Source organism: Agelaius phoeniceus, chromosome 8, assembly GCF_051311805.1.
Source record: "Agelaius phoeniceus isolate bAgePho1 chromosome 8, bAgePho1.hap1, whole genome shotgun sequence".
Lineage (NCBI taxonomy): Eukaryota > Metazoa > Chordata > Aves > Passeriformes > Icteridae > Agelaius > Agelaius phoeniceus.
This window is the reverse complement of record NC_135272.1, coordinates 10,733,184-10,757,511: the sequence shown is the minus strand read 5'-3', so window position 1 is coordinate 10,757,511 and position 24,328 is coordinate 10,733,184. Positions and strand designations below refer to the sequence as shown.

Below are 24,328 nucleotides of genomic sequence, written 5' to 3'. Positions count from 1 at the left end.
CGGCATTCCTGCAAATGCCAAGGGAGGTCCATGCAGCATTGGGAGGATTTTAATGTTGTCACCAGATTTAAAAGTGTTGAGAGAACAAAAACACAAAGAGAAAAGGTCCTTGCAACATTACAGTGCAGACTGTGATGATGAAGTGTACACCTGGGACAAGGCAAGGAGAATTGCGACAGCAATTTTCTCACCTCAGACAGCATCGGGGGTGGCCTTGACTCAACTGGACCACATGGGTTGTTGGTTGAGCAAGCATGCTCAATCAGTTTCTCTCGCTTTGAGTGACATGTTGAAAGATGTAAGCAGTGTGAGAGAGGCAACTCTTCAAAATAGGGCAGCAATCGATTATCTATTGCTCGCTCATGGACATGGGTGTGAAGAGTTTGAGGGGATGTGCTGCATGAATCTCTCAGATCATTCGAGATCAATTCATGAAAGCATTCAAAATATAAAAGACAGTATAAAGAAATTAGGCGAAATCACTGGGTCATGGATTGATGATGTGGCGGGATTTTTTGATCTTTCTCCCTTATGGAGAGGGTTTTTAAAAATGGGATTTTACATTTTAATAATACTCTTAGTCCTCATGCTCATCGTCCCATGCATCTTTATGTGTGTGAGACGTGTCATGAGTCAAGTTGCCAAAGAAGTCTTCTTGGTGCAAACAGAAGGGGGAGATGTGGGATCTCAGCACATCGTTCCCGATGTCCAGAGATGCCAGGAGAACCCTTGGGGGTCTCGAAAACCCTGGAATGTTGCCAAGAGTGCTTGGTGGCTTGATTTTGATCCATCCACAGAAGTAACAAGAGTCTGAGGACAAGAGAATCACTTTAGAGTAAAAGGTGTAAAAGAGACACATTTAGAGGGTGAGATATAGATTTTAAGGTTTTTGGTACAGGGGGGTTATGGAGACAAGATGGAGGGATCAGGGCGTGTCTTGTCCTTCTTCTTTCTTCTTCTTGTCCTCCATCTCCTGTGATGATGTTGGCACTTAGAGATTGGTTTCTAGTGAAGGTGCACTTGCCAACATGGGCGAAAAGCATTGGGAAATAAAGGTAAATATTGTATACGTAGGTTTTAGTATAAAAAGACATGACCGCCCCGTGGGTGGTCAGAGAGTGCCTGTGACTGCCTGCAGATCAGACCTCTGTTGGGCAGACAGAAAAATTTTTGTAGATAAGAAATAATAAACAACCTGAAGACCGAAAGCTGAAGAGTCCGGACTCGTCCTTTGCATCGTGCCCACCAAAGAACCACTCTACCCGTGTCGGGGCAGAGACAGACAGCCGGACCCGACACTTCCCTATTTCTTCCCCAGCTAATTTCTGGTGAAGTAGCTTTTTTTGCAGAATCCAGTATGAAATAAATCAAGCTTAAATTCCCAAGCCTTCAGTTGAAAATCTTTATTCCTTGAAACCAAGATGCATCAATTTCTTCATAGATCAAAGTATAGGCTGTGACTGAACCATCTACAGCAGCATTTGGTAGCTCTGCTGTTTTAAGAGAGAATTTTGAAGTAGATGAAGTATTGATCATGTTCAGTACAATACTGTTAACCAAATAGTCTGGCTCTCATCACCTCTATGATTTTCACAGAACTCTGTCAGGAAAGCAATTCTGGTAAGTGCAGCCAGGAAAATGATGCAAGGGTTTAGAAGCATTTACAAAGCACCTTAGGGTGAGGTACCCATGTGAGCACAAGAGAGCTGGACCTAACAGATGTTAGAAGGTAGAACAGATGTATCTTGGCAGAGGTACTGGGAATGGTCAGAAGCACCAGACCAGACACAGTTCAAGTCTGACTTCTTTAAATGGGTCTCTGGGTGAGGAATCAAAACCCAACAGCACAGCAGATAAGGAAAGAACATTTTCCTTTCCTGAAGAGAGATTTTAATGTAATTAAAATGAAATCTAAAGAGGTTCTTAGAACAAAAAACTACAAATGTAACCCTTTTGCAAAATTGTGAATACTGTATCCAAGTGTTTGTTCCCTTAACTCCCAAGGATTTGCTCAGCTTCTATAGAGGCAGTCAGCTTTGCTACTGCAAGAGTCTAGAAACAAGCAGAGAGCAGCCAGTGCAAATGCTCTGTATCACATACCTCCTTCCATTGAGTACTGAAGCTCCAGTCTCTCTTCCTCTCAATGCTGCCCACAGCAGACAGCAACTACTGCCACAATGTCAGATTTAGGGAAAGGACTGCTATGAAGGGACACAGATTTCAAAGGTAACTGGGAAACTGTAGATCAAAAGTGTGTCTGACATTCTTCCTCTGTCCTGGCAAGTTCCAGTAAACCTCTCCAGTGTGAAGGGTGAGGAGGATTAGGTCACCCAGTCCTGCTCCAGGAAAGGTGGGATGGCCAAATACACGACAGTTTACAGCAAGTCATGTAGCACTTCTTTAAATCACTACCTTGAGAGAGAAGTTGCTTAATGGGGATTATACTTCACTGCAACAGAATTCCTGGGGAGTTGCTACTACTGGCCACATCAAAGCCAGATATTATCTACTTCTAAGCAAATCAAATGGGTACTTATTTACTCGCAGTGTAACACAAACACTTTAAGTAAGAGCTCTTCTGCAAAAAGGCTACTTGAGAAATCACAGTTCAGCTGATCCCTGAATAAACCAGAAATACCCACACTCACAAAGTCTAGCTGGAGAGAGGTTTATTTTGCAGCTGGAAAGCACTAACTGATCAGACCTTGGAGCTAACATGATATAAATGTCCAAGCTGCTTTCCCAGTGACATAATTACATCTTATTGGATACCTTACAGTATTAGGTACTCTCCTTAGACTCAGCACTTGGATCAACGACCACATTAAACTGTTTCTCAGCTGCCTTTTTGAAATTTATTTTTAGCCTTTTTAGTTAGAAGGAAAACTTGGAAGGAAAGGGTAGAGATTAACTCATTGACCTGGAATCTCAGGAGAGAAAGAAAATGTCAATCTAATAGCCCAAATCTGAGTTGATGTCACATCTTGAGGCCCAAGTATTTTTGCAAGTGCCTTGGGCAGGCAGCACTGCTTACCTTGTGGAGGATATTCGGAGGGCAGAGCTCCCCAGGTGAGCTGGTACAGCTTCAGTTTCCAGTACATGAGTTTAATTTTTTAATGGAATCCCAAAACGCTTGTTTAGCACAGATGCGATCTCTCAGTTCCATCCACCCACACCGAATATGCAGCAACTGCCAAGGCTACACAGTGCTTCTGTTTTAAAAAAAAAATTCTCCAGCTAAAAATAAATCACAGAACTCTCAACCTCATTTGTCAGCAACCAATATGCTGTTCAAACCATCGTCCATAGCCATTTTCTTCTCTTCAACAAAGAAGGGGGTTCCTTTTTAGAATATTTACTTCATTTGACTAAAATACCCTTGTGATCTTGCTTCCTTTGAAATACATTTTAGAAAACAGACAAGTGTTTCCTTTCCTCCCAGAAAAGCTGAGCTTTAGCGTGAATACTTGCCCAAAAATTGCATGCCGTGTTGTGAACTTCAGAACCAGGGAAAACTCCTAAGTTGGAAAGCCCCTGACATCCAGCTGAGCCCTGGCTGAGGGAGGTTTAGTTATCCTGCTCCTCCTCAGCCCTCTGGGCTGATTTCCTTTGGGGGGGGGGCAGCGGGAATGTGAAGTCAGAGGAACAAATCCATGGCACTAAACTTAGCTCAGGCTGCGGAACCGCTTCCCCTTGGTGAAAGCCAGACACTTGTTATTGGCTCCACCAAGGAGACAAGGGGCTCCATTGACCAGCACCAGCCCAGCAGCTGCTCAGGGACCAGGGTAACACGAGCCCCAGCCTCTCCAGAGGGAGAATTCCAAGCCCAGCCTCTCCAGAGGGTGAATTCCGAGCCCAGCGCTGCCACAGCTTTGTAGTTTCAGACTATGTCACCACGTTTGCTTTTCCAACTCTAACTGCAGTGTTTGACCCCCACGTATCTGAATTCAGTATTAAGTCAAGAATGTACTCACTGAAATAATGTCTTTGGAAAATCTTTCCTGGGTTATAGAAGAATTAATACAGCTTTGAAGGAAAAGAAGTCACTGTAAGACTGAGCAGGTTCAGTACTCCTAAAAGTACTCAAAACTACAAAAGGTTTGACTTGCTGATGTAGAAATGAAATCATGAAAGTGAAAGTTCATAAAAATGAAAGTTTTATTACAAAGAAAGATAACAGCAAGTGAATAGACAAAATTGTGCATAAGCTAAGTAGAGCTGGGTTGAAAATGTTGATATAATTTAGTATGTTTGTAATGGATATTATAAAGTAGGTCAGATATTTTAAGACAGAATAATGGAAGAAACAATATTTTTTAAAATTAATTCAAGAGAGGTAAGACTAGCCAATGTATTAAACTTGATGGAACTTTATTCAGTTAAGATGCAAACACATTTTATCTGTCTGCTACTAAAGATGTGGATTATCAAGTTGTGGATTATCTTTTAGGGAGTACAGCATTTCTTGACTGTTAACATCAAAACTATCGAACATTTAAAGGAAGTTATGATAGGAAAAACAAGTCCTGCCCCTCATTTTTAGCAGAACACTTAAAAATGTCAAAAGCAAGTCAGCCAGCTGACAACTGGGATTCTTCAAGCACACAACAACCACTGTCCTGGGTCACTTACAGCCCAGCATCCTGCCTGGCAAAAGGGTAATCATATTATTCCAGAATACTTTCCAAGCCTCCAACATGTTGTACTCGAGGTGTTTCTGAGCCAGAGTTTGTGTTGTTGCAGTTCAACTTCCTGACAGGCCTTATTTTGTCCAGTTGCTGTCTGAAGTATTGCAAACTACCCTCACACATAAACAAAATTCTGCTGCCACAGTAGCAAGAGCTCACAGCACCTTGTAGAACAAAGAACAGGCTCTGACTGTTCAGGACATCTCATTTCATTTGATGATCCTCAGTCTCTACAAGTCAAATCCCAAATAACAGTACCCATAGGTACTTTCTCTGCCACTCATGATTTTTATAAGCCCTTATCTCATTCTACCTCAGCCACCTCTCCTCCAGGCTGAAGACAGCCTATAAATGTTGTCATGATATGTGTAATTACAGCTCAGAAACAGATTCCTGTTGTTACAGGGGCAGCTCAGAACTTAATACCTCACATGCAAAGGCAGAATCATTTTCCTCTGGGTCCCACCTTCTACATGATCACATTGAATCCTGTTCTGCTTCTTCAACCTCCTGCAAACAAGTTTAGCACTTTCCATTTGCTTTCTTCTTCACATCATTTGTCTGCTTTTAATTTAAAAAACCCAACAAAGAGTTGAATTTAAGGGAAGTTAGAAAGCTGAGTAAAAGACTTTATTTCTGTTTGAGAGTTTCTTCGTTTCTAGACCCTATTCACTAAAAAAAATTGAGGTCTTCTAACAAGTAATATACTCCAAGCAGTGGTTAGTAGTGTATGGCAGATATTGCTATCCTAAGGTGAGGAGCACTTTAAAAAAAAAAGATAAAAATTACCTTGCAAAGGAAACTAGAAGACTGGTTAAAGAAAGCACGATTTACTCTAGGGAGAAATAACCCAGGAGGAGGAAAACTTGGCTGTCCCTAGATGCCAACAGAGCAAAACCATCCTGCAGATGATGTTTTTTCTATTAATTTGTTTTCAGAGCAGTAAAGAAAAGCAAACAAAGTACAACAGTGTGGAAATGAGTGACTTAATTCCCCAGACACATTAAGCCACATCTTTTGCCTGGGTTCATGACTGCCATTTCAAAAAGCAGAAATTGCATGGAAAATGCTTAGATTAACCTTCAATTTGGCTAGCAAGGACAGAATCTGGTCTACAGACAAACAAACATCACAAGGGAGCTAGTTACAATTTCAGATTTATCTAACAATTTGTCAAAAGACAAATCCCCTAAAGAGCTGAGATCTGTTGCCAATTTACAATGCTAACCTGAATACTAATGGTTTGTTTTTCTATACCTCTGCCAACATCCCCTCCTGGTGCTGGGCAAATATGAAAGAGGAAAATAGTTGCTTGGCATTATCTAGGATTGTAACGGGCTGTGAGACAATGCTAATTAAATGAAATCCTATTGTATTGATTTGGCACCACAACAACACTTGCTATTCACCTGGAATAAGAAGCAGCAGACAGTGTAAGGTATATTAAAAGTAAGGCTTTTCAAAAATGGATTATGAACTGTAATCTAACCACATGCAAAGATGAACTATGATGGGGAATGCACCAATGCTGCCTTACCCCCTCAAAATGCAGACATTCCAAACCCAAAACCTAGATAAGTGTTCTTTTGGAGCAGTCAGTGATAAGGTCCAATAGAATGCTACTCTCCTGATTTTACCCAAATCTATTCCTCTTCTGTTCTGGTTTTCATCCACTGTTTGGAGGTTTTTGAATAGAAATGCAAAATGACAAGGAAAGTATCTGCAGTGTGCTAAAACAGATCCAGCAGCTAGAAAAAGCAAAAAAAAAACATTATTTCATTTCTGTCACTTGCTTGCCACACAATGACTTGACTAATTTTTCCTGTTCAGAGAATAAAACAACAACTTAGTGTTGACACACTGAGGGAACAGGAGCCACTGGTGGTTATTTAAGGAGCTTTCCTCCCACTCAATACCAGCATAGCTGTCTGAGACATCTCCCCTGCTGCCAGGACGGGTGGTATGACTGGGATGCTCTCAGGATTGGCCATGGTATTGTCAGCTACTTTTAACTGGGGCCACTCAGCCTCTGCTACAGCTCCTGCCTTTGGGTGCCACCTCCCCCAGTGCTGAATTTAGTGTATTTACTATATATACTCTGAGGGAGGAAGGAAGAGGGAAAGGGCTGGAAATTCCCAGTGGGAGGTGTAACATGGTGGCTCACTCAGCACTTGGTTTCCTCTTGCTCTGGAAAGCACTGGTTAGCTCCTAAACTGCATCCATCCACAACAGCAGCTTGGGTGGATTTTACTGGGCATAGCAAGATGCTTTTCCACAGAGCCAATAAAAGGCTCTGACAGAAGGACATTGCTACATTCATGCCCAGACTTTTGCCAGTTGTGCCATACAGCTGGCTCCAGGGAGCTGCTTCATTTGGGATTGTTGTTTTATGAAATGTCCATTTAAAACTGAAATTGAGACCAAAGTCTGGCTGTGCTAACTTGCAGCATCCCCACATCTTCTGGTCTGAAAGGCCAAGGTCGGTCCCTTTCTCTTGCTCAATTGAGATATTTTCTTTTTTCTAAGTCGACAGAGTTCCACCTCATTCCTTCTTCCTCCCACTCCACAGAAAAACATTCCCAGTTGTTGCTGGCCTGTACTGGCTGTCAGACAGCTGACTGCTTGGATTACACAGGGCTGTATTGTATCCCTGCAGGACCCAGCCACACAAAGTGGGATCAGGGCTCACTGCTGGGCTCTACCAGCACACCAGGTGCTGTCTTGAAGTTGGAAATCCCAAGACAACAGGCAGTCCTCCATATGCTCCTCTCAAAGCATTCTCTCTTGAGCCTCTCAAAGTACAAACCTACTCCAAATCAGCTACTCAAGCTACCAAAACTCATGGTGAACTTGTACTCACTCTGACTCAGCCTCTTAGAGCAAAGGGATCCTGTCTTCCGTCTTTTGTCCAGGTACTGGAAATTAAAGCCACTCCAAAGCTTTTGGCAGCTTGGGAGATCTTTCAGTTTCATTTCTACTATTTACAGCAGTTACCTATGACAATGCTGGATTTTGAAGCTATTTAAATGACCACAGCTCTCCTCAGTACAGTAGTTAGGAAGCAGAACATTTACCATCCCATGCAGATCCTGTTAGCAGCCAAGGGCTTCTCTACCCCACCCTTATGGACACCCCTTATTTACTACAAGCCAGTCAGTCACTGCCAGCTTCTGGAGATGCCACTAAACCTGCCCTTCAGGGCAGCTCTCTTTTGCAATTCCAAGCTGCTGTGACTGTTACTTAATTTGCAAATTTCTTTGGAAAAAGTACCCTTGAGGCAAACTCCAAGTCATGCCTCAGCCCAGGAGCTAGCTGCTCCTTGGCAAGCCATGGAGCATCCAGAGGCAGATCCCATTAACTCCTGACTGAAAGCTGAGGTGCTTCAGGTTTAAAATGGGTTTTCAGCTTAGAAGAATAAGGAGCTAATTAATATTTGAAAGTTATTTGAAGGGTCTTCAGAATTAATGACATGTTTCCTGTTCATCTACATCACTGCCAGAAACTGTCTTCTCACTATTTTCAAGCTACTTGAAGCACTTAAAAGTCACTGTAACAGAGCTGCTGCTGCTTAGAAGTAACCTGGATAGGTAATAGAGCTGAGCAAGTGCCAAAACTGTCAAAAACAGCGAGGCAAGGAAATATGGACTTATTATTGCTTTGGGAGTGAAGTCTTTAAGTCTAAAATAAACCACACATGCAGAACCATGTTAAATTCTTTAAAAGCCTGTATGATCAGTCCCTGAAAAACTGAGCCAAGAGCTGTAAATTGGAAGCACCCAGCACACTAAGTTCCTCCAACAAGGATGCTGAAGTTCCAGCACGATGCATCAGCAGAGGCTGTGGCACCAACACCCCTTAAGGTCATGCTTTCATCATGAATGGTGCCCCAAAAAAGGGAAAGCCTCTGAACAGCACCCAAATCAATGACTGATAGACAAAAAATGAGAGCCTGGAGAATATCCAGCAGGGACCTGCATAGAGCAAGATTATGATTTTTTTTTTTTCCTCTAGAAAGATCAGTGACTTAAACACACAGGGTCACACCTTGTGCTCTGACGCCAGAGACTGAGTAATGGCAAACATCAAATAGTTGTGAGCAAATCCAGCAAGTGGAATCAGCCCTCAGAAGGACTGACTAATCTGGGATGGTGTCTCCTCTTCCCAGCAACATCATCAAACGTGCCTGCTCAGTAAAACTTCCACTTCTGAATTGGGTCTGATGAAAATGCACTGAAAGATTACCAGGGTAAGAACTTCATTCCTAATTACTACAAAACTAGACTAACAGATTCATTGGCAGAACCAGACTCTTTGGGCACAAATATTGGTCTCTTCTGACAAGTTTCCATCCATTCAGCCTTATCACGTTGTCATTCAGATGACCAGGATACAAGTAGGCTATATCCTGTAAAACTTTACTTTGAGATTAGCTACTCCCTAGATCAACTTATAACTCCTCCCTATCACAGGGGAAAAAAACCTAACCAACCAACCAAAAAAACCCCAAAAAACTCCAAACTACTCCTCTTATGTTGAAAATTCCTAGTAAATGTTTTAGAAATTATATGTGGGGAATATTACAGGCAGATTATTTATAACAGACTTCATACATGACATACATGCTGTAGAAGCAGGTTGAAACTAAGTTACTCAAAATATATGGAGTCTAATGATTCTGTTTCTAAAGCAAGGGGAAGGCATCCTACATGGTAACAGGTAAAATAGAAAAACAGGGAAACTGCCAGTCTTTGCTTTGTTTTTAGTGCATGAAGGTGGCTGCTGTAATCTAAGACAAATACATAAAATACAGGTTTTTCCTTTAAACTGATGAGGGAAAATAACCAGGTCTGGGTGTGGAGGACTCAAACCAGTTTTTGTGGGAGCTTTGCCAATGTCATAAGAGCTGCAAGGGTGGTACCCTCCTCTCAAAGAAAAAACACAACTGGAAAAATGAGGCTGTGCAAAAACATGTGTAACTTGGGCAGGGGAAAAGAGGAAGGAGAACTAAGAGCACCCTGGTAGGGCACAGAAAAACCCTATGGTCCATAAAAGCATTCTGTATTTTTAGAGGGATGTGGCACTCACACAGGCTCAGAACTCCTCCCCTGTGAAGACACAGCATTACCCAGACAACCTGAACTGGGATTTGGAGCCCTTCCAACCATCACTAGACAATTATGAAAAGAAACACCTCCACCAACTCCTAACCCTAATTAAGATTCATAAACTGAACCTTCTGCAGCTGTTGAGATTCCTCTCCTGGTTTTGTCTGGAGCTTTGTGGTGGGGATCATGGTGCAGACACATGTGCTAGCTGTGCAGCTGTCTCTGGAAGCAAGGACCAGGCATTCCTCCTTGCAATGAGGTGTGCAGGCACATTTTTTTCAGATTTAAAGTTGCATGAGGGCTACCATACAAAGTTGAGAGGGCTCACCTGCCACCCACTGATTTTCTTTTAGCCAAGAGGCAGTCAGGAAACAGCAGCATGAGTATTTCATCCCAAACTGTGAGGTTTTTCTAAATCTGGATCATTGCTTTCTAGATTTGTCACAAGAGGCAATGATGTTTTTCCATTGAGGATATGAATTCTAGTAAGATTTATTTCTAAACCTCCTAGTAGGTAACAATCTCCCCTGCTCAGGTAACTAAACAGTAAGATCCACAATTGTTGCTGAAATGTTTTATGAGCAATTAAAGGATGGAAGAGCAAGAGGATGTGTTAAATCCCAGACTTCTGCTGGGGCTGTACCTGCTTTGTGGGTGACTCCTCTCACTGCTGCTAACCATGCTCTACCCAGCAGTAAATGCCTATTCTCAGACACATTAAATTCACAGCCTACACAACATTCTCAGTCAGGGCATGCTAATATTGTGGCTTGATACTATACAGGATATTTTTGTAGCACTCGATATATTGAGTGTCTTGCAGTTTTGGTATTTTATTCTTTTGACAGCCCTACAGAGTAGTAGGATAAATTTATACTATGAAGGAGGTCTAAAGCAAAGCAAAAGTAATTTCCTAAATATCTGGAAGCTATGGCAGAGCAGGACTCAAGTTGGTGTTGATCAGTGATCCTTCCTAAAGTGCAATACTCAGAGTTTTTATTACAAAACCTTCACACTATGTAATTAATAACTAACACTTTCAAAGTCATAAAAGACTCTGAAAACAGTTACTGTCCCAACTCCTGATGTTGTCTAAACAAAAACTCCTACTCTTACTCACACTCATGAAGTAGGATTAAAATAAACAGCTTTGAGTTCAAGCATCAAAAAAGGTTAAAAAACCTGCCATGGGGCAAAGCATAATAGAAAACCTCTACAGTCAAACTTGGAAAAAAGGCTTGTGGAAAGGGTATTGCATCCATAGTCCTGCTAGAGATGTGCTGCATAAACCATTTTGTGTGCTCATGCCTCACTTTATCTGCGTGACAAAACAGTCTTCCTTTTATAAACTGACTACCCTGTCAGTGCAGAAAAAAAATTAAATAGCTACTATGGAAAATAGTTTTTCTAACTGCAGAGATTTTTACTCATGCTAGTATCTTTAGATATGTATATAATATATATATACAGAGAGGGAGAGAGAGAGATGGTACCTTCATAGGGAGAAGCTATTTTCTCCAGCTCCTGCACATCTGTATTCCTGGTTCTAGAGCTGACATCCTTTGTCAATAAGCCAAAGAATTTGGGAACAAACTAGGAGCACACAGTCAGAGAGAAAGAGATTGTGCATCACCTGTCTCATTTTCAGAATAGATATGGCTCCAAGTAAGACACCAGCTGAGTAAGAATGCTAAATGCTCTGAGGAAAGGGAATTTTTCTTCCTACTTAGTCACCAGCATCAATTCCTGGACATTCAATTCTGTTTCCCCTTAAACCTCAACCATCCTCATTTCACACAGTATTGTCCATGGAATGACACTTGTTCCCAACACAGGGCCACCATCTCATTTCTAAAAGCACAAGAGCAATCCTTGGAGTCGCAGCCTTCACTTTGCTGTATGAAAACAGTAAATTCTATGTACTAGAGTCTACTTCTCTACTAACTGTGAACAGAGGTGTTCTTTGCCTAATGGCTTTAATTGGGTTTCAAAAATTACAAGCCCACCTCCCTGCAGCTCAGGGGGTAACTGTGTGATGAAAAGTATTTTTCTGTGAGAGGAAGAATTGATGGGAGGAAGCAACAAACCAGATGCCAAGGCCTGAAATGCACCCAAGATCTCAACTTTGTAGCAAGTTAGGAGAGTTTGTGGGAGAATAAAAGGGCATCTCCAGCATGCCAGAAGTCATGCCTTTGCTTTTGCATGACAGTATGCAGACAGGAAGTCTCCCTTGGTTGTATTTTAAACAGGTTTCCATATCTCCTTGGTAGGAGTCTGGTTCAGGACTCATTAATGTGTTTCTTTCAGCATGGCCTTTCACTGGCTACTATTAATACATGACTTTTAGAAAAACACAAATGCATCCCAGTTTAGTGTAACAACACAGCAGTCAATGGTGTTATCTATGCTAACACCACTGCTGTGTCAGATTTTATTTTTTGGTAATTACCTGCCCTTAACACCAGGTTTGGGATGTCCTTGCAGAGATCCTGTTTCCCACACCAGCCCAAGTGCATGAATGCTTTACTGCAATTCCCTTTGCATTTCCCTACTGCTGGGCAGCCAAAGCCATTACTCTACAGTTCTGTCTCTGTTTTAATTCACTGGAGCTTCAGTCTCTTTATGGATATTTGAGAGATAACACTGAGCAAAGTGCAGTGCTTTGGGATTCCTTTTCAAGTCCAACAATTAACACAAACATTACCCTTCCCTTGGACCTATTACCACGCCACAAATGTTTTGAAATACAGGCTAGAGCCACAACAAACACATTTCTCCAAAGCCTACAGGATGAGACAAGAGTGTATGACTGAACATTTAATTTAGCCTGCAGACAGCTTTCCTGGGTTTGTTTGTGCCAAAATTAAGTCTAAACAGCTCCATAAACCAAGCAAGCATAATTGTGATTTTACAGATGAGAAGTGCACAGAAGCAATGAGAAGTGATTCTTAATTTGAGTGCTCAGATTACCTAGCAAAAGTATCAGATTTAATGTCCTTCCATGCACGAAAGCTGTCTGCATACTTGCACATAAACAAGTTGGGAAACTTCCCTTGCTGGCAGATGAAGTGAACTTAGGATAAAGCCCAACAGAAACAAAAACAACTGAAAGGGAAACAGCCCAGCTCTTAATGGCAAAACCAAAATAAACATGTATTGTTACATCTTAATACGGCCACATCTGCCTTTTGCCGTGGGGATCCTGCCTGCTTTCATAACCAACACTTACTTAAAGCACTGCACTGTAACACAGTCATGTTAAATAACACACCCCACTTTTCTTACTGGAAAAAACCTTTTAGCAAAGGATAAATGAAGGCATTGGAGCACCCTCTCGTGGCAGGCTGGAAATAGCGTTTGGCACGAGCAGCTGTGATCAATCCTTTTCCCATGTAATTTGAAAATTTCAGAGTTGAAACTGAGTCCCCACCTGGGGCAGAGCAGGCACTGGGAGCCCAGCTGAGCTTTATTCCAGAGTCAGGCTGCACCTAGGAGCAGTTCCAGGCTTTGCCATCGAGCAGGAAATGAGAACCAAGGGGTTTTATTGAGCAGAAATGCTGCCATGGCACACAGAAAATGTCCCTGTGCTGCTGTCACAGTGCAAGCTTGTGTGTGGATGGAAAGAAAGACACATGCCAAGTGTCTGATCCAAATTTAGCTCAACCCTTTGACAACAAAGTAGATGGAAGCTATACAGGCATATTCAAAATAAGAATTTGAATTTCTGCACAAAACTACAGCCAACCTCAGCTTTGACAGACATAAGCCCTGTGGTCTAATTCAATTTTTTTTAAGCACATCTATATTTCTAACTAAGTGCAAGAATTACCACATAAACAATTAGTCTGATAGGATAGTGCCTTCTTTAAGTACATTTTACCCCTAAAAAACTCAAATATATTTCTTTATGATGACCTAAAAGTGAAAACATTTTCTAACAAAGCAGATGTAGTAAGGGTTCAACCTGCTGGACTTCTCTCTCCTAGGATAGCTATGGCAGGCCAAGCCACTCCAACCAGCATTTGGGCACCTACTGAGTAAGCAAAGCAATCCTAAGGCATCTACAGCACCTCTGGAAGAAAAAAAAAATATGAAAAATGGGCTTGTTGTTCTTCTGTAGTTCATATCAGACTCAAATTTATTAGATTAGTAAAAAAAAAATTTAATTATAGTTTCTTCTAACATGAAAAACCAGCTTCTTCCCAACATCTATGTTGCAAACCTTATATCCACAGGGTTAAGATCTTGAATTTAAAAAAAGGTTAAATACAACTTGAAACACTAACACTACAAAACCTTACCATTTTCCTATTTATTCTAAGGATCTTCTGTAGATAAAGCCTTTTTAATCTCATGAAGTACCTCTGCTTTCTCTATTTCTTTCAACATAAAATTATGCAAACCCAACAAACATAACCCTGAATAATGAGCATACAATTGATGACTAGTGAAAAACTATTTTGCTGTGCTTCAGTGAGCAATCAGGCCAGAGCACAGGTTTCACAGTGTATTGATCACACAAGCTCTGCTCAGCTCCCTGCCTCAGAAAGAGATGCCAGAACCTCCCCAAACCCTACTCATCTTCCCAGGCAGGAGAGGAGAGCACAGGAAGCCTGCAGAGAGGTGGCTCTCACTATTTTATTTTTAATTGATATTTTACTGCCACAAATGATAAAGCTCATCAGGCTTGCTTGATGCCATCCATGTCAGTGAAAAGCAGGTTTGAAAACAAACCAGAATTGAGTGATATCATCACAAAATGATCAAAGAAAGCACTTTCAGAGCACCTGTTCAAGGTCTCACCTCCACCCCAGCCTTTCTGCCTTGATCAAGGTGCCACTGGGAGAGCAACTTTACCAACACTCTGCTTATTAAAAACAACAATATTCCAAAGAGCACACAAAGGACACTCAGCAATTCACAGTTCAAGTTGTAAAAACTCCCTATTTTAACTTTAGTATCTAGGAACTGAGCCTGAGAGCTGCCACTGATTAGACTGAAATTTTTATTTGTCAGTTTATAGATGAAAAAACTAAATTTACAAGAGAAAATGAACCACAAATCAGCTCTCAGACAATGGACGCTGTTTCTTTTTCACTTGTACTGAAGGGAATGGTGAACATAGAAAAAGCCTTGTAATTTAAACTTGTCTTTTAACAAAAAAATTGCATTAAACACAAGCATTAAGTCCATGTTTATGCAAATCAGTCAGGCCTGTATAACCTTGAGTTCTGCTGCACCCAGTGACCTAATGGAAGAAGGAAGCTAGGTCACTATTCAAAACATCTTCAAGGTTATTCAGATTTCTTAGAGTGCATTTCCTTCTTCCTAGATGACCCAGTTTGTACCAATTTTTAAAAGACTGGCGTAAAAAGGCTTTTTTTACTGCTAAACAGCAGTACACTTTCATTAATTGGCCAGTTTTGACAGATTGCTGGGTGGGAAATAACACTTGAAAATTTCTTTTTTTAAAAACCCTTTAAGGCTAATCTAAATAATCTCTCCAGTTTCCTTCTATTATTAAGCAATTTTCAGAAATACCATTACAGCTGTACCTTAGCTCAACTTCTGCTCTTGGCTTTCCTAAGCAGCAGCCCAAAATTGATATTCTCATCAGTCGTGCAGCCTCCCACGGGTTTTTGAATAGCAGCAGTAAAACTGAACAGTCCTGGTAACTCTGTGACACTGCTGGTTAGCAAAACCAACCCTGAGCAGCAAAGGCTTGCAAATCAGCTTGAGAAACTGAGCTGACCTTGCAGGCTAAGGAAGGCCTCATTATATTCATTTACACTCCAGCTTGGGTTTGAAGGGTTATCTTCACAGTCCAGGGGATATGAAATTCAAATGTACAGATATTTTGGGGTTTTATCTAGAAAACAGATCTGTGCTCTGTAAGCACCTTTTAGATCTCTGATATTTAGGGTTAATATAGGAGGTAATACCAATCTACTTGGATATGATAATATTTAAACAAGCTCCTGCCCCAGGCCATGCTGGAGTGTACACAGATTTGTGATGGGGAATATCCCTTCACTTTGCAGTTCCTGTAGGTTTTGGTGTGTATTTGCTGAAGAACACCACTCTCTGCAGTTAACTTTTTGAAAACAAATTAGTCCAACTGAAAACACAATCTGAAAAACAGGAGCACTTCATGATCTGTGCTACATGCTCCAAAATGTATAATATTCATATAATTAAGCCAATATTCCCACAATTTCTTTCAACCAGAGGCAAGCCTGAAACCTGTTTCAAAATTAGCCACGTTGCTGATCTCAGCTGAGATGACAACAAATAGGAATAGCCAAGACATGCTTGATGCTTTGTTGTTGGGATTATCACTAGAGAAACAAAGGAGAAATGGACATGGAGGTGCACAGGGTCACAAATCCAGAATGTTCTCATCCTCTTATCCTATAATTCAATTGCTAACTTGACCCAAAAGCAGCAGGAGATGGTTCCTATGCCTTTGCCATTTATAGCTTATAACAAGAAGCAGCTACTTCCATTTCACTTATAATAAATAATAAAACCAAGAAAACATCAAATAAACCAGGAAAGAGGCCAAGATCCAACCCAGCAGCATTATAAATTAAAGGATGAGGCATGCTGTCCTATAGAAAAAGGAGTGTTCCTTCATTTAAGAGCTACTTTTCTTACATAACTGTAATCCCAATTCTTGCATCACTATTGTCACAGAAAACTTTCAAATTAATATAAGTGAAGCTCCAAGTTTATTAATACATGTAGTTATTTTTAATTGAAGTCTCTTAGTAAGATTAAGATTATAAGGTTAATGGTAGAAGAGGAAGGGAAATTCTTGAAAAAGAAGTAAAGAAGTATGTTTAACAGACCTCTAAAGAGCACCAGAAGATTGAAACAAAACTAATTTAATTTTTTTGTGAAATACTTCTGTATATCTTTGTCTCCTCTTCAAAAAAGGCAAAGTTATTTCAGGGCTGGTTTTTTTTGTAATTGTTCTGCTGAATTAACTGGTACTGAAAGCCACCTATTAAGAAGTTAATTTACACCCAGCTGCAGACAAGTAATCATAGTGAGAGATGCTCATGTCTCTATAGAGAGCCCACAAAGCACAGGCAACTTCCTAAGCAGATATGGGTAATAGAAAAAAGCTTTGTTGTTGTGGTTTGCAGCGTTACCAACAGGAAGCCTCAATGGTTTTGTAAGTGTCACTTACTCCAGAGAGAACAATCTCTATGGGTAATACCAAGAAATACTTTAAAATAAAGTATTTCATAACCACAAAGCCAGAGAAATGTGAAGGATGATGCAGTAAGGTGAGAAAACCACGACCTCAGACCCAGCAAGTCAATGCTGCTGCCCCTCAGTACAAGTTTTCTTTCCTGCTGTGGGGAGGGAAAGAGGCTGCCAGTGGCCCAAACAACTGAGAGAAGTATTTCTTTACCAGTCCATACTGTGCTGAAGGCTGTTAAGGAGGAAACTCATGCCTACATTGCAGATTCACCTGCAGAGCCAGTCCTGGGGCCATTTGCACTGCAAGCCTTGTGTAATTACAGGCTGCTGAAAGCACTGCTAACGGATTGGGGATTTGGGAGATCAGGCTGAAAACAGGATGTACCTGAGGCTTTGGCCTGTGGTCACCCATCCATCCATCCCTCCCTGGCTTTCTGAAACACAACCAGGTGAAAACGAGCTCTGCAAGCCACCACACAAAACCCAGCTGTGTTACTTTTAACAACTTCCCCACTCCTCCCTACTGGAGTGAGTACAAAGTGCTGGTTCCTCGTTTGTCTTAGCTGGATTTTGATAGTTGCTTATGGCTGTAAATTAGCCAGCTGTCAGCAGTACTTAGAAGGCAGTTTATGGATAGTAAGTATCCTGGAAACATTAAGTTGTGACGACTAAGAGAAATGAGCTAGAATAAATCATGCTAAGGATCCTCTGGCTTTAGCTGTAAAACAAAGATCTACCAAGTACAGTTTGACTTGGGCGAGGACTGGCCTGCTTTAGGAACAAACAAACATGATCTATGCTGAAGTGGGTCACAGAGCAGGTCACTCCTCCTGAACACCAGAGAAAACATGGTTTCAGGCTTACTGTGCCAGAATCTGTAATAAGTACCAGCCATGAAATATTCCTGAAGCCAAGCCTGCTAGAGCATCTCCAGGAGACAGTCCAACTCTCCCCACCCTCATTATGTGAGCTGGTGATGCCACTAGATTAAAAAAGGATGGTTTAAGACACTTGCAGTAATTTGCTTGTAGTGTCCCTGTTCATTTCCCACCGATTTGTTCACTTGGCCATGTCCTTAATTCCAAAAAAAATCCCACAAATTTTTTTTGCAAAACATTTCACTTGCAAGCAATAGCAAGTTTGTGAAATATTGCTAGAACAACTTGTACCACACCATCTGCTACATGGGGAGAACTGAGAAGTTAGAGATGTGTCTGGGCTTTGAAATTTGATTTTTAAGTTGGTTCTGAGTAAAAACCTTTTGAGGTAACTTCATTTCAGTCTTACCTTCTTCAGACTGTGTTCACTATCTGTGTGAAAAGAATTAGATCGGTAGTCAGTATTATATTGTCCCTTCCATAGAGTTGGTAGCCTCCTCTCTTTTGCAAAATTCATTATACAAAAATCCCAGCTTAACACAAGGTATAAAAATCAATATTTAATGCAATGGATCTGCAGGAATAATTTAGATATCATGGAGAAGGATGCAATAGAGAACACGCCTACAAATTCATGTTCTACAAGGGATGTTCCCCTAGACACTCAGCTGAACTGTCCTTTATTCCCCAAATAATTAGTTATGAGTTATTTATATATTGTGGTCCCACAAGATTTCTGATTTACAGTACAAAAAGCCAGGCACTGAATACAGTGATTATATTCCATCTGCACAGGGCATTTACTGACAGGAAAGTCTGTGGGCAAGTAGCTCTGGCCTGAGCTTGCTGCATTTCACTGGGATGAAGAATAAAGAACATTTTAGGCAGCCCACAAAGTGCAGTTGTTAAACTGACCCTATTTTCTCTCCTTCTTTCCATTTTCCTGCATCCAGCATTTCAGTTTCAGAATTTCAAAGGGACAGTGTTATTTATGCTTCTTCCTATTTTAGAATGTTTTTATCATGTGTCATAGCACTCTGACTGCCTTAGGGGAGCTTTAATGATAATTTTATTGTTAAAAGTATAGGCTTATCTAGCCTGACCTTGATGCACATAATAAAAGGTTGCTAAACTCCTCCTCTAGAAAACAAAACAGGGAACAAATGTCCTGTGCCTGCTGGATCAAAAGCTCAAGTGTGGCAGAGCCTTCCACTACCCCAAAATATATCACCAAGGCAACTGTGGCAGTATTGCAAACAGGTATTGCAAAGGCTTCCCAGCCAGGATTTAAATAATCTGATTTTCCTGCAGTATGTGCTCTACAACACTCAGCAAGTCTTTTTGGAGATGAAAAGCATGCTAACACCATTCCAAAGAGTATCTTGGTACAGTAGGCTGTTATCAGTGCTCTTCTGAAAGAAAATTACAAGTGTCACTGTTCAAAGGTCAAACCAGCTCAGTAGAGTCCGTGCAGCTTGGAAGTTGTTGGTTGTTGTTGCTTGTTCCCCTTTCCTCAAACAAATTTCTGAAAGGATAAGGAGATTACTGGCTTCCCTCCTCACTCTCCTGTTCCTTCTCCGGAAGGGAAAGCTCATCCTGTAATGCAAGCACTTCTTGTCTTTGCTGGTAGCAGTGATCTGTAAGAATTTGCTTGTAAGTACTGCTCACTGCAGCTCTTCCCTCTTGAGCTGTGGGACTCCTGAATTCCAGTGGAGTGCACGTGGGAACACCACTGTTTGAACAGTCCTCATGTTCACACTCGTCCTTTCTACTACACCAACAGCAACCAGCCTGCTTACAATCCATAGCCTGCCTCTGTTAGGCACTGACAACATGGCAGCAATGCTCACAAAGGGGTGCTCTGAAGGGCTAATTGCAGAAGGCTGCAAATTCCATTATTATCTCCTTGCATCCTGGAGAACTCTGCTCCATAACTAATGGAATCACATGAGGGTATCAGCTTGTTTAGGACTTTTCTGCTCAATGTCACACACAGAACTCAATACCACAGTGAGCTGAAAGCCCCAGCAGTCCAGGTGTCTGTTCTCATGATGGAATAGTGGGGTGCCACATTGCAGATCCCTTGCTCTTTCCATAAAACATCTTCAAATTCTTTGTTCCAAGTGCCTCTCCTGTAGAGCTTCTGCCACACAAACTGTAACCCAGCAAATAATCATGGGACAGACTGGCTCTACTCAATCTCTTGATTTTCAAGGACATCTATGGTTCAAGTAAGCTGGGTGAAAAGGTTTGTCTCAGATTTCCAGTAGCTTAGCAAAAAGGGTTTTACACTTCATCCATTTGAGTCAAACTGCTCTTCAAAATCCTGTAGCAAAACAGGTCTGAGGCTGAAAACATTGTTTATTTCCACTCTTTTCATAAACAATCCAGAAGAAGCAACCCCTCAAAATGAACTTTGGCAGGAGTACTCAGCAAGGTTTGCTGCTGGCACAATGTGGTAAGAAAGCTGCCAACACCAGGTAGGGATTTATAAACAGGTTGTCTTCTTCACATCCATGGCTGCATCAAGGAAAGCCAAGGAAGGGAGATAATCCAGCCCCATCCTGGGACTGGCTGCTTTAGCCACTGGTCCAAGAGTGCTAACCCACAATCCTGTGCTTTTGCCATCTCTTTCCATACCCTGTGAATACATGTCCCAGAAACAGGATGGAAGGTGGAGTTCAGAAGGAAATTACTAGAATAGAGGCATCTGGATCAAGTAACACCACCAGCAACCAGAGCATCTCAGCAGCAGAAGCATATGACTCACTTAAAGAAAACCTGGCTTGCTGCTGGCTAAGGAAAACAGGAGAAGAAGGTCATTAAATGAAAAATAAGAACACAAGTTGATGATAAAAAATTCCCTTGGACAAGGAGAGTCAGGATCACAGGAAGGAGTTCACTTTCTCTGACAAAGGAAGTGAACTCCAGATTTAGGAACACTACATGCATTTTAGGTTTTGCCCAAGACAAGTATTTAGAAAGGTACCCAACTTTACTAGCATTTGCTACAGATTATTAATACTGACTTGTTAACTCATTCCTAGTAAAATGTGAATGGAATCAGGGAACAATTTAACATAGCTGAGGCATTCACCAAGATGGAAGAGAAGTTTGAAACCTGCTCTGAAACTCTCAGAAGCTGGGTTGCCAAAAAGTCCCACCCCTTCTTCATAATCTAACAGAATAAAAAGCTGTTTCTTGTTTTTAAGGCACACCTTCCGTTACAGTCTACAAGGAAAATAACAAAAACAATCCTAAGTAAAGACCCTAAGTAAAACTACATCCATTACCTTACCACTGAAGCAGATAACCAAAGCAATATAAATAGTAGAGAAATTATTTTGATAGATACCATCATTCTTATCCAAGAGCAATGTTCTCTTTATGTGGCACTGAACAGTTTTATTCAGTGTGTTGGCCTTCCAGGCTCATTCTTGTTTCTCATTCTATGGAAGACAGAGCAGAAGGGCTGGCAGGGCACATAATTTGTCTTCTTGGTGTGCATGCATGCTTCAGAAAGCTTTTCCTCTCCATTTCCCTGCCACTACATGTAAATAATTCTCCCTACCATCTACCTTTGAAATTTAGTAGGGTGTGGGGAGGAGTTAGAAGGAATTGTTCAGGACGCTGAAGTAAATTTCTACTAAAACATGCAGCAATAACAAAAAGAAGTGCTTGAGTCAGTGTCAAATGTGTTATTGGGAAGTCACTACACATCCCCATATGCTGTAATGCACTTCCCCAAACGCCCTTTCTGTCCTTGCCTTGTAAGAGCAGGAACCAAAGAGTCATCCTGGTACCAAAGCATGGGGAGACAGTTTGACATCAGCAGGAGTGTACACAGCAGTCTCTACAGCATTCTTGCCCTGCTACTAAAAACTTAGACACACCCCACTGAAAGAAGTGGGGTATGTGCATAACTTCTGAGATGTCCTTAACACTGTGAGTGTGCAGCCTGTGACAGCAATGTTTTAGCCAAAGTGCCTTTTAACAAAAACTGGTACAAAAATAGGTCTCTTTTACAAAGAGTAAAACGTGAAGTAGCAATCAAATAACAACTCTTAGTTTAACTGTGGGTCAGGCACTCGGCAAGCATGTGCTGTTTTGGTTTTAAAGCTGATACTGCTCCCTGAACTCAGAAGCTGTGATAACACTGAGATTTTTAAGAACCAGATTTAGTGCAGTGCTCTTGTTTTGATAGATACTTACATGTCAGCAGTCACAGAAGATGATATTTACTTTTAGACTGCTGGTTGCACGTTCCTTAATCTTTTTGCTTGAGCTCATTCTATTGAGCAAAAGAAAACGTGTATTGTCAGAAGCAGCCTTGCTTTATAAACACTGACAACTCTCTTTCCACTTAAAGCCAAGCCAGCCAAGCTCTCCAGAGCTGATTCGGGTCTTTAAAATTTGAGATGCATCCACATATCTACTCTCAATATGCTTGTCAAGGCAGACAGGTTTCAGTTGATCTTACATTCCAAAACTTGGCAACATCTTAACATAATGCACAAATAAGTATATATTTAAAAAAAAAAGAAACATGGTTACAAAGGAGATTTGAAGGTGTGTGGGTCCGTCTAGGAGAGGTTACAGAGACGTATACATGAAACATTTCCGGTCTCGATTTACAGCAATAAGAATAGAAGTGGACAGGCAAAAACTTCAACCTAGAATCAGATGGCAGCTGTAATACCCCAGTCAAAACGAAATTGTTCGCTCTGTCAGGACCGAGACAGTCACACACATCTACAACGGCAAGTCACAAACGCCTCGGCAAACAGTCGGACAAGGCACATGTTACCTTTACCTTTGTAAACAAAACCAGAGCTCGGAATCGCCGCGGTGACAGCCACGGAACCCCGCAGGTCCCGATTCCCGGCGGTGCCACCTCGCTCCCGCTGGGGCTGGCGGGCAGTCCCGATCCCCAACTCCAGCGGGTGGGGGGGGAGCTCCTCCGAAGGCGAGCATCCCCCGGGACGTGGCGGCCGGGGCGAGCATCCCCCGGGACGTGGCTGCCCCGCTCCCCCCGCCTGCCTCTCCCCTCCCCCAGTAAACCCACCACAACAAAAGAGGGAGGGGAGGAAGGCCGATCGCGCCCCTTTCCCCCTCGCCCCGGCCGCTCACCGTGCTGGGTGAAGACATTGAATCCTCCCTCTGCGGAGCGCCCGGCCGCCTCCCGCCGGCGGCCCGCCGGCCTGGCCGCGCTGCTCCCCCGCAGACCCCGCGGCTGCTGCTGCGGCGGCGGCTGGTGCTGGAGCCCCGCGCCCGGCTCCCCGACGCGGCCCACCTGCTGCCCCATGGCGGGCCGCGCTCACATCCCGCCGCTCCCGCCGCTGCCGGCCCGGCAGGCGCGTCCCGGTTCTCCCGAGGCCGGTCCCGGCGGCTCCCGCGGAGCTCCGGGCTGGGGCTCACGGGCTCGCCCCCGCAGCCCCCGCCGCCATCTTAAACCACAGAGCGCCGGCGGAGCGGGGACAGAGCGGCTCCCACAGCCGCCTCCGGTCCGCCCAGGGAGGGGAGGGAGCGAGGGAGGAAAGGAGGGAGGGAGGAAGGGAAGCTGGGATAGAGGGAGGGCGGCTGCCCCCCCCAGCCCAGACCGCCCTCCCGTGGCACGCAGAATCCCAGGATTGTTTGGGTTGGAAGGGACCTCTGCGGATCAGCCAGGCCCAAGGCAGGGTCACCTGGAGCAGGTGACAGGAAGGCGTGCAGGAGGGTTTTGAATTTCTCCGCAGAGGGAGACTCCATGCCCTCCCTGGGTAGTCTGTTCCAATGCTCTGCCACCCTCAACATAAAGGAGTTCTTACTCGTGCTGAGGTGGAATTTCTTGTGCTTTGGTTTATGGCCATTGCTCCTTCTCCTGTCTCTGGGCACCACTGAAGAGTCTGGCACCATCCTCTTGGCACTGCCACAGGCAGGCACATCAGTGGGGACGGGCACACGAGGGAATGCAGATGGGCACGGGCTGAGGGGCAAGAGCCACCCGGGTGACTCACCAGGTCACACCTCAGGAGAGGCCTCCTATCTCGGCCGTGAGGGCAGCCCAGGAGAATCACAGAATCTCCTGAGATGGAAGGGACCCATCAAGTCCATCTCTTGGTCCTGCACAGGACTGCCCCAGGAACCAAAACCTGACACTGTCGTCCAAAATACTTCTTGAACTTTGTCAAGCAATGGCTGTGGCCTCAAGGCTGCCCCAGCCCGAGCAACACTGTCCCTTTAGGGTACAGCCAGGCTGGTTTGCCTACAAAACTGAGCAGGCATGAGGGTAAAGCCAGGGCTGTGTGCCCAGCTGTGGAAGGGAGCCACGATGGGCTTGTCATCCTTGTGCACAAGGAGGTTTTTGTAGCCAAGTGAGGGTCAACCTCTTCTCCCCAGCAACCAGGGTCAGGGCAAGAATTTAAGCTGTGCCAAGTTGGACATTGGGATGAATTTCTTCACAGAA

General features: G+C 42.9%; 1 protein-coding gene across 1 annotated transcript in view; it reads right to left on the bottom strand.

The window, feature by feature from the left end:
• Positions 1–23,424, bottom strand: part of ABL2 (ABL proto-oncogene 2, non-receptor tyrosine kinase) — a 49,678-nt gene extending 26,254 nt beyond the window's left edge. Inside the window, exon 1 of the mRNA XM_054638238.2 lies at positions 23,014–23,424. Coding sequence (XP_054494213.2) covers positions 23,014–23,188 — 175 coding nt within the window. The 5' untranslated portion in view covers positions 23,189–23,424. The remainder of the gene's footprint in view (positions 1–23,013) is intronic.
• Positions 23,425–24,328: the final 904 nt, after the last annotated feature.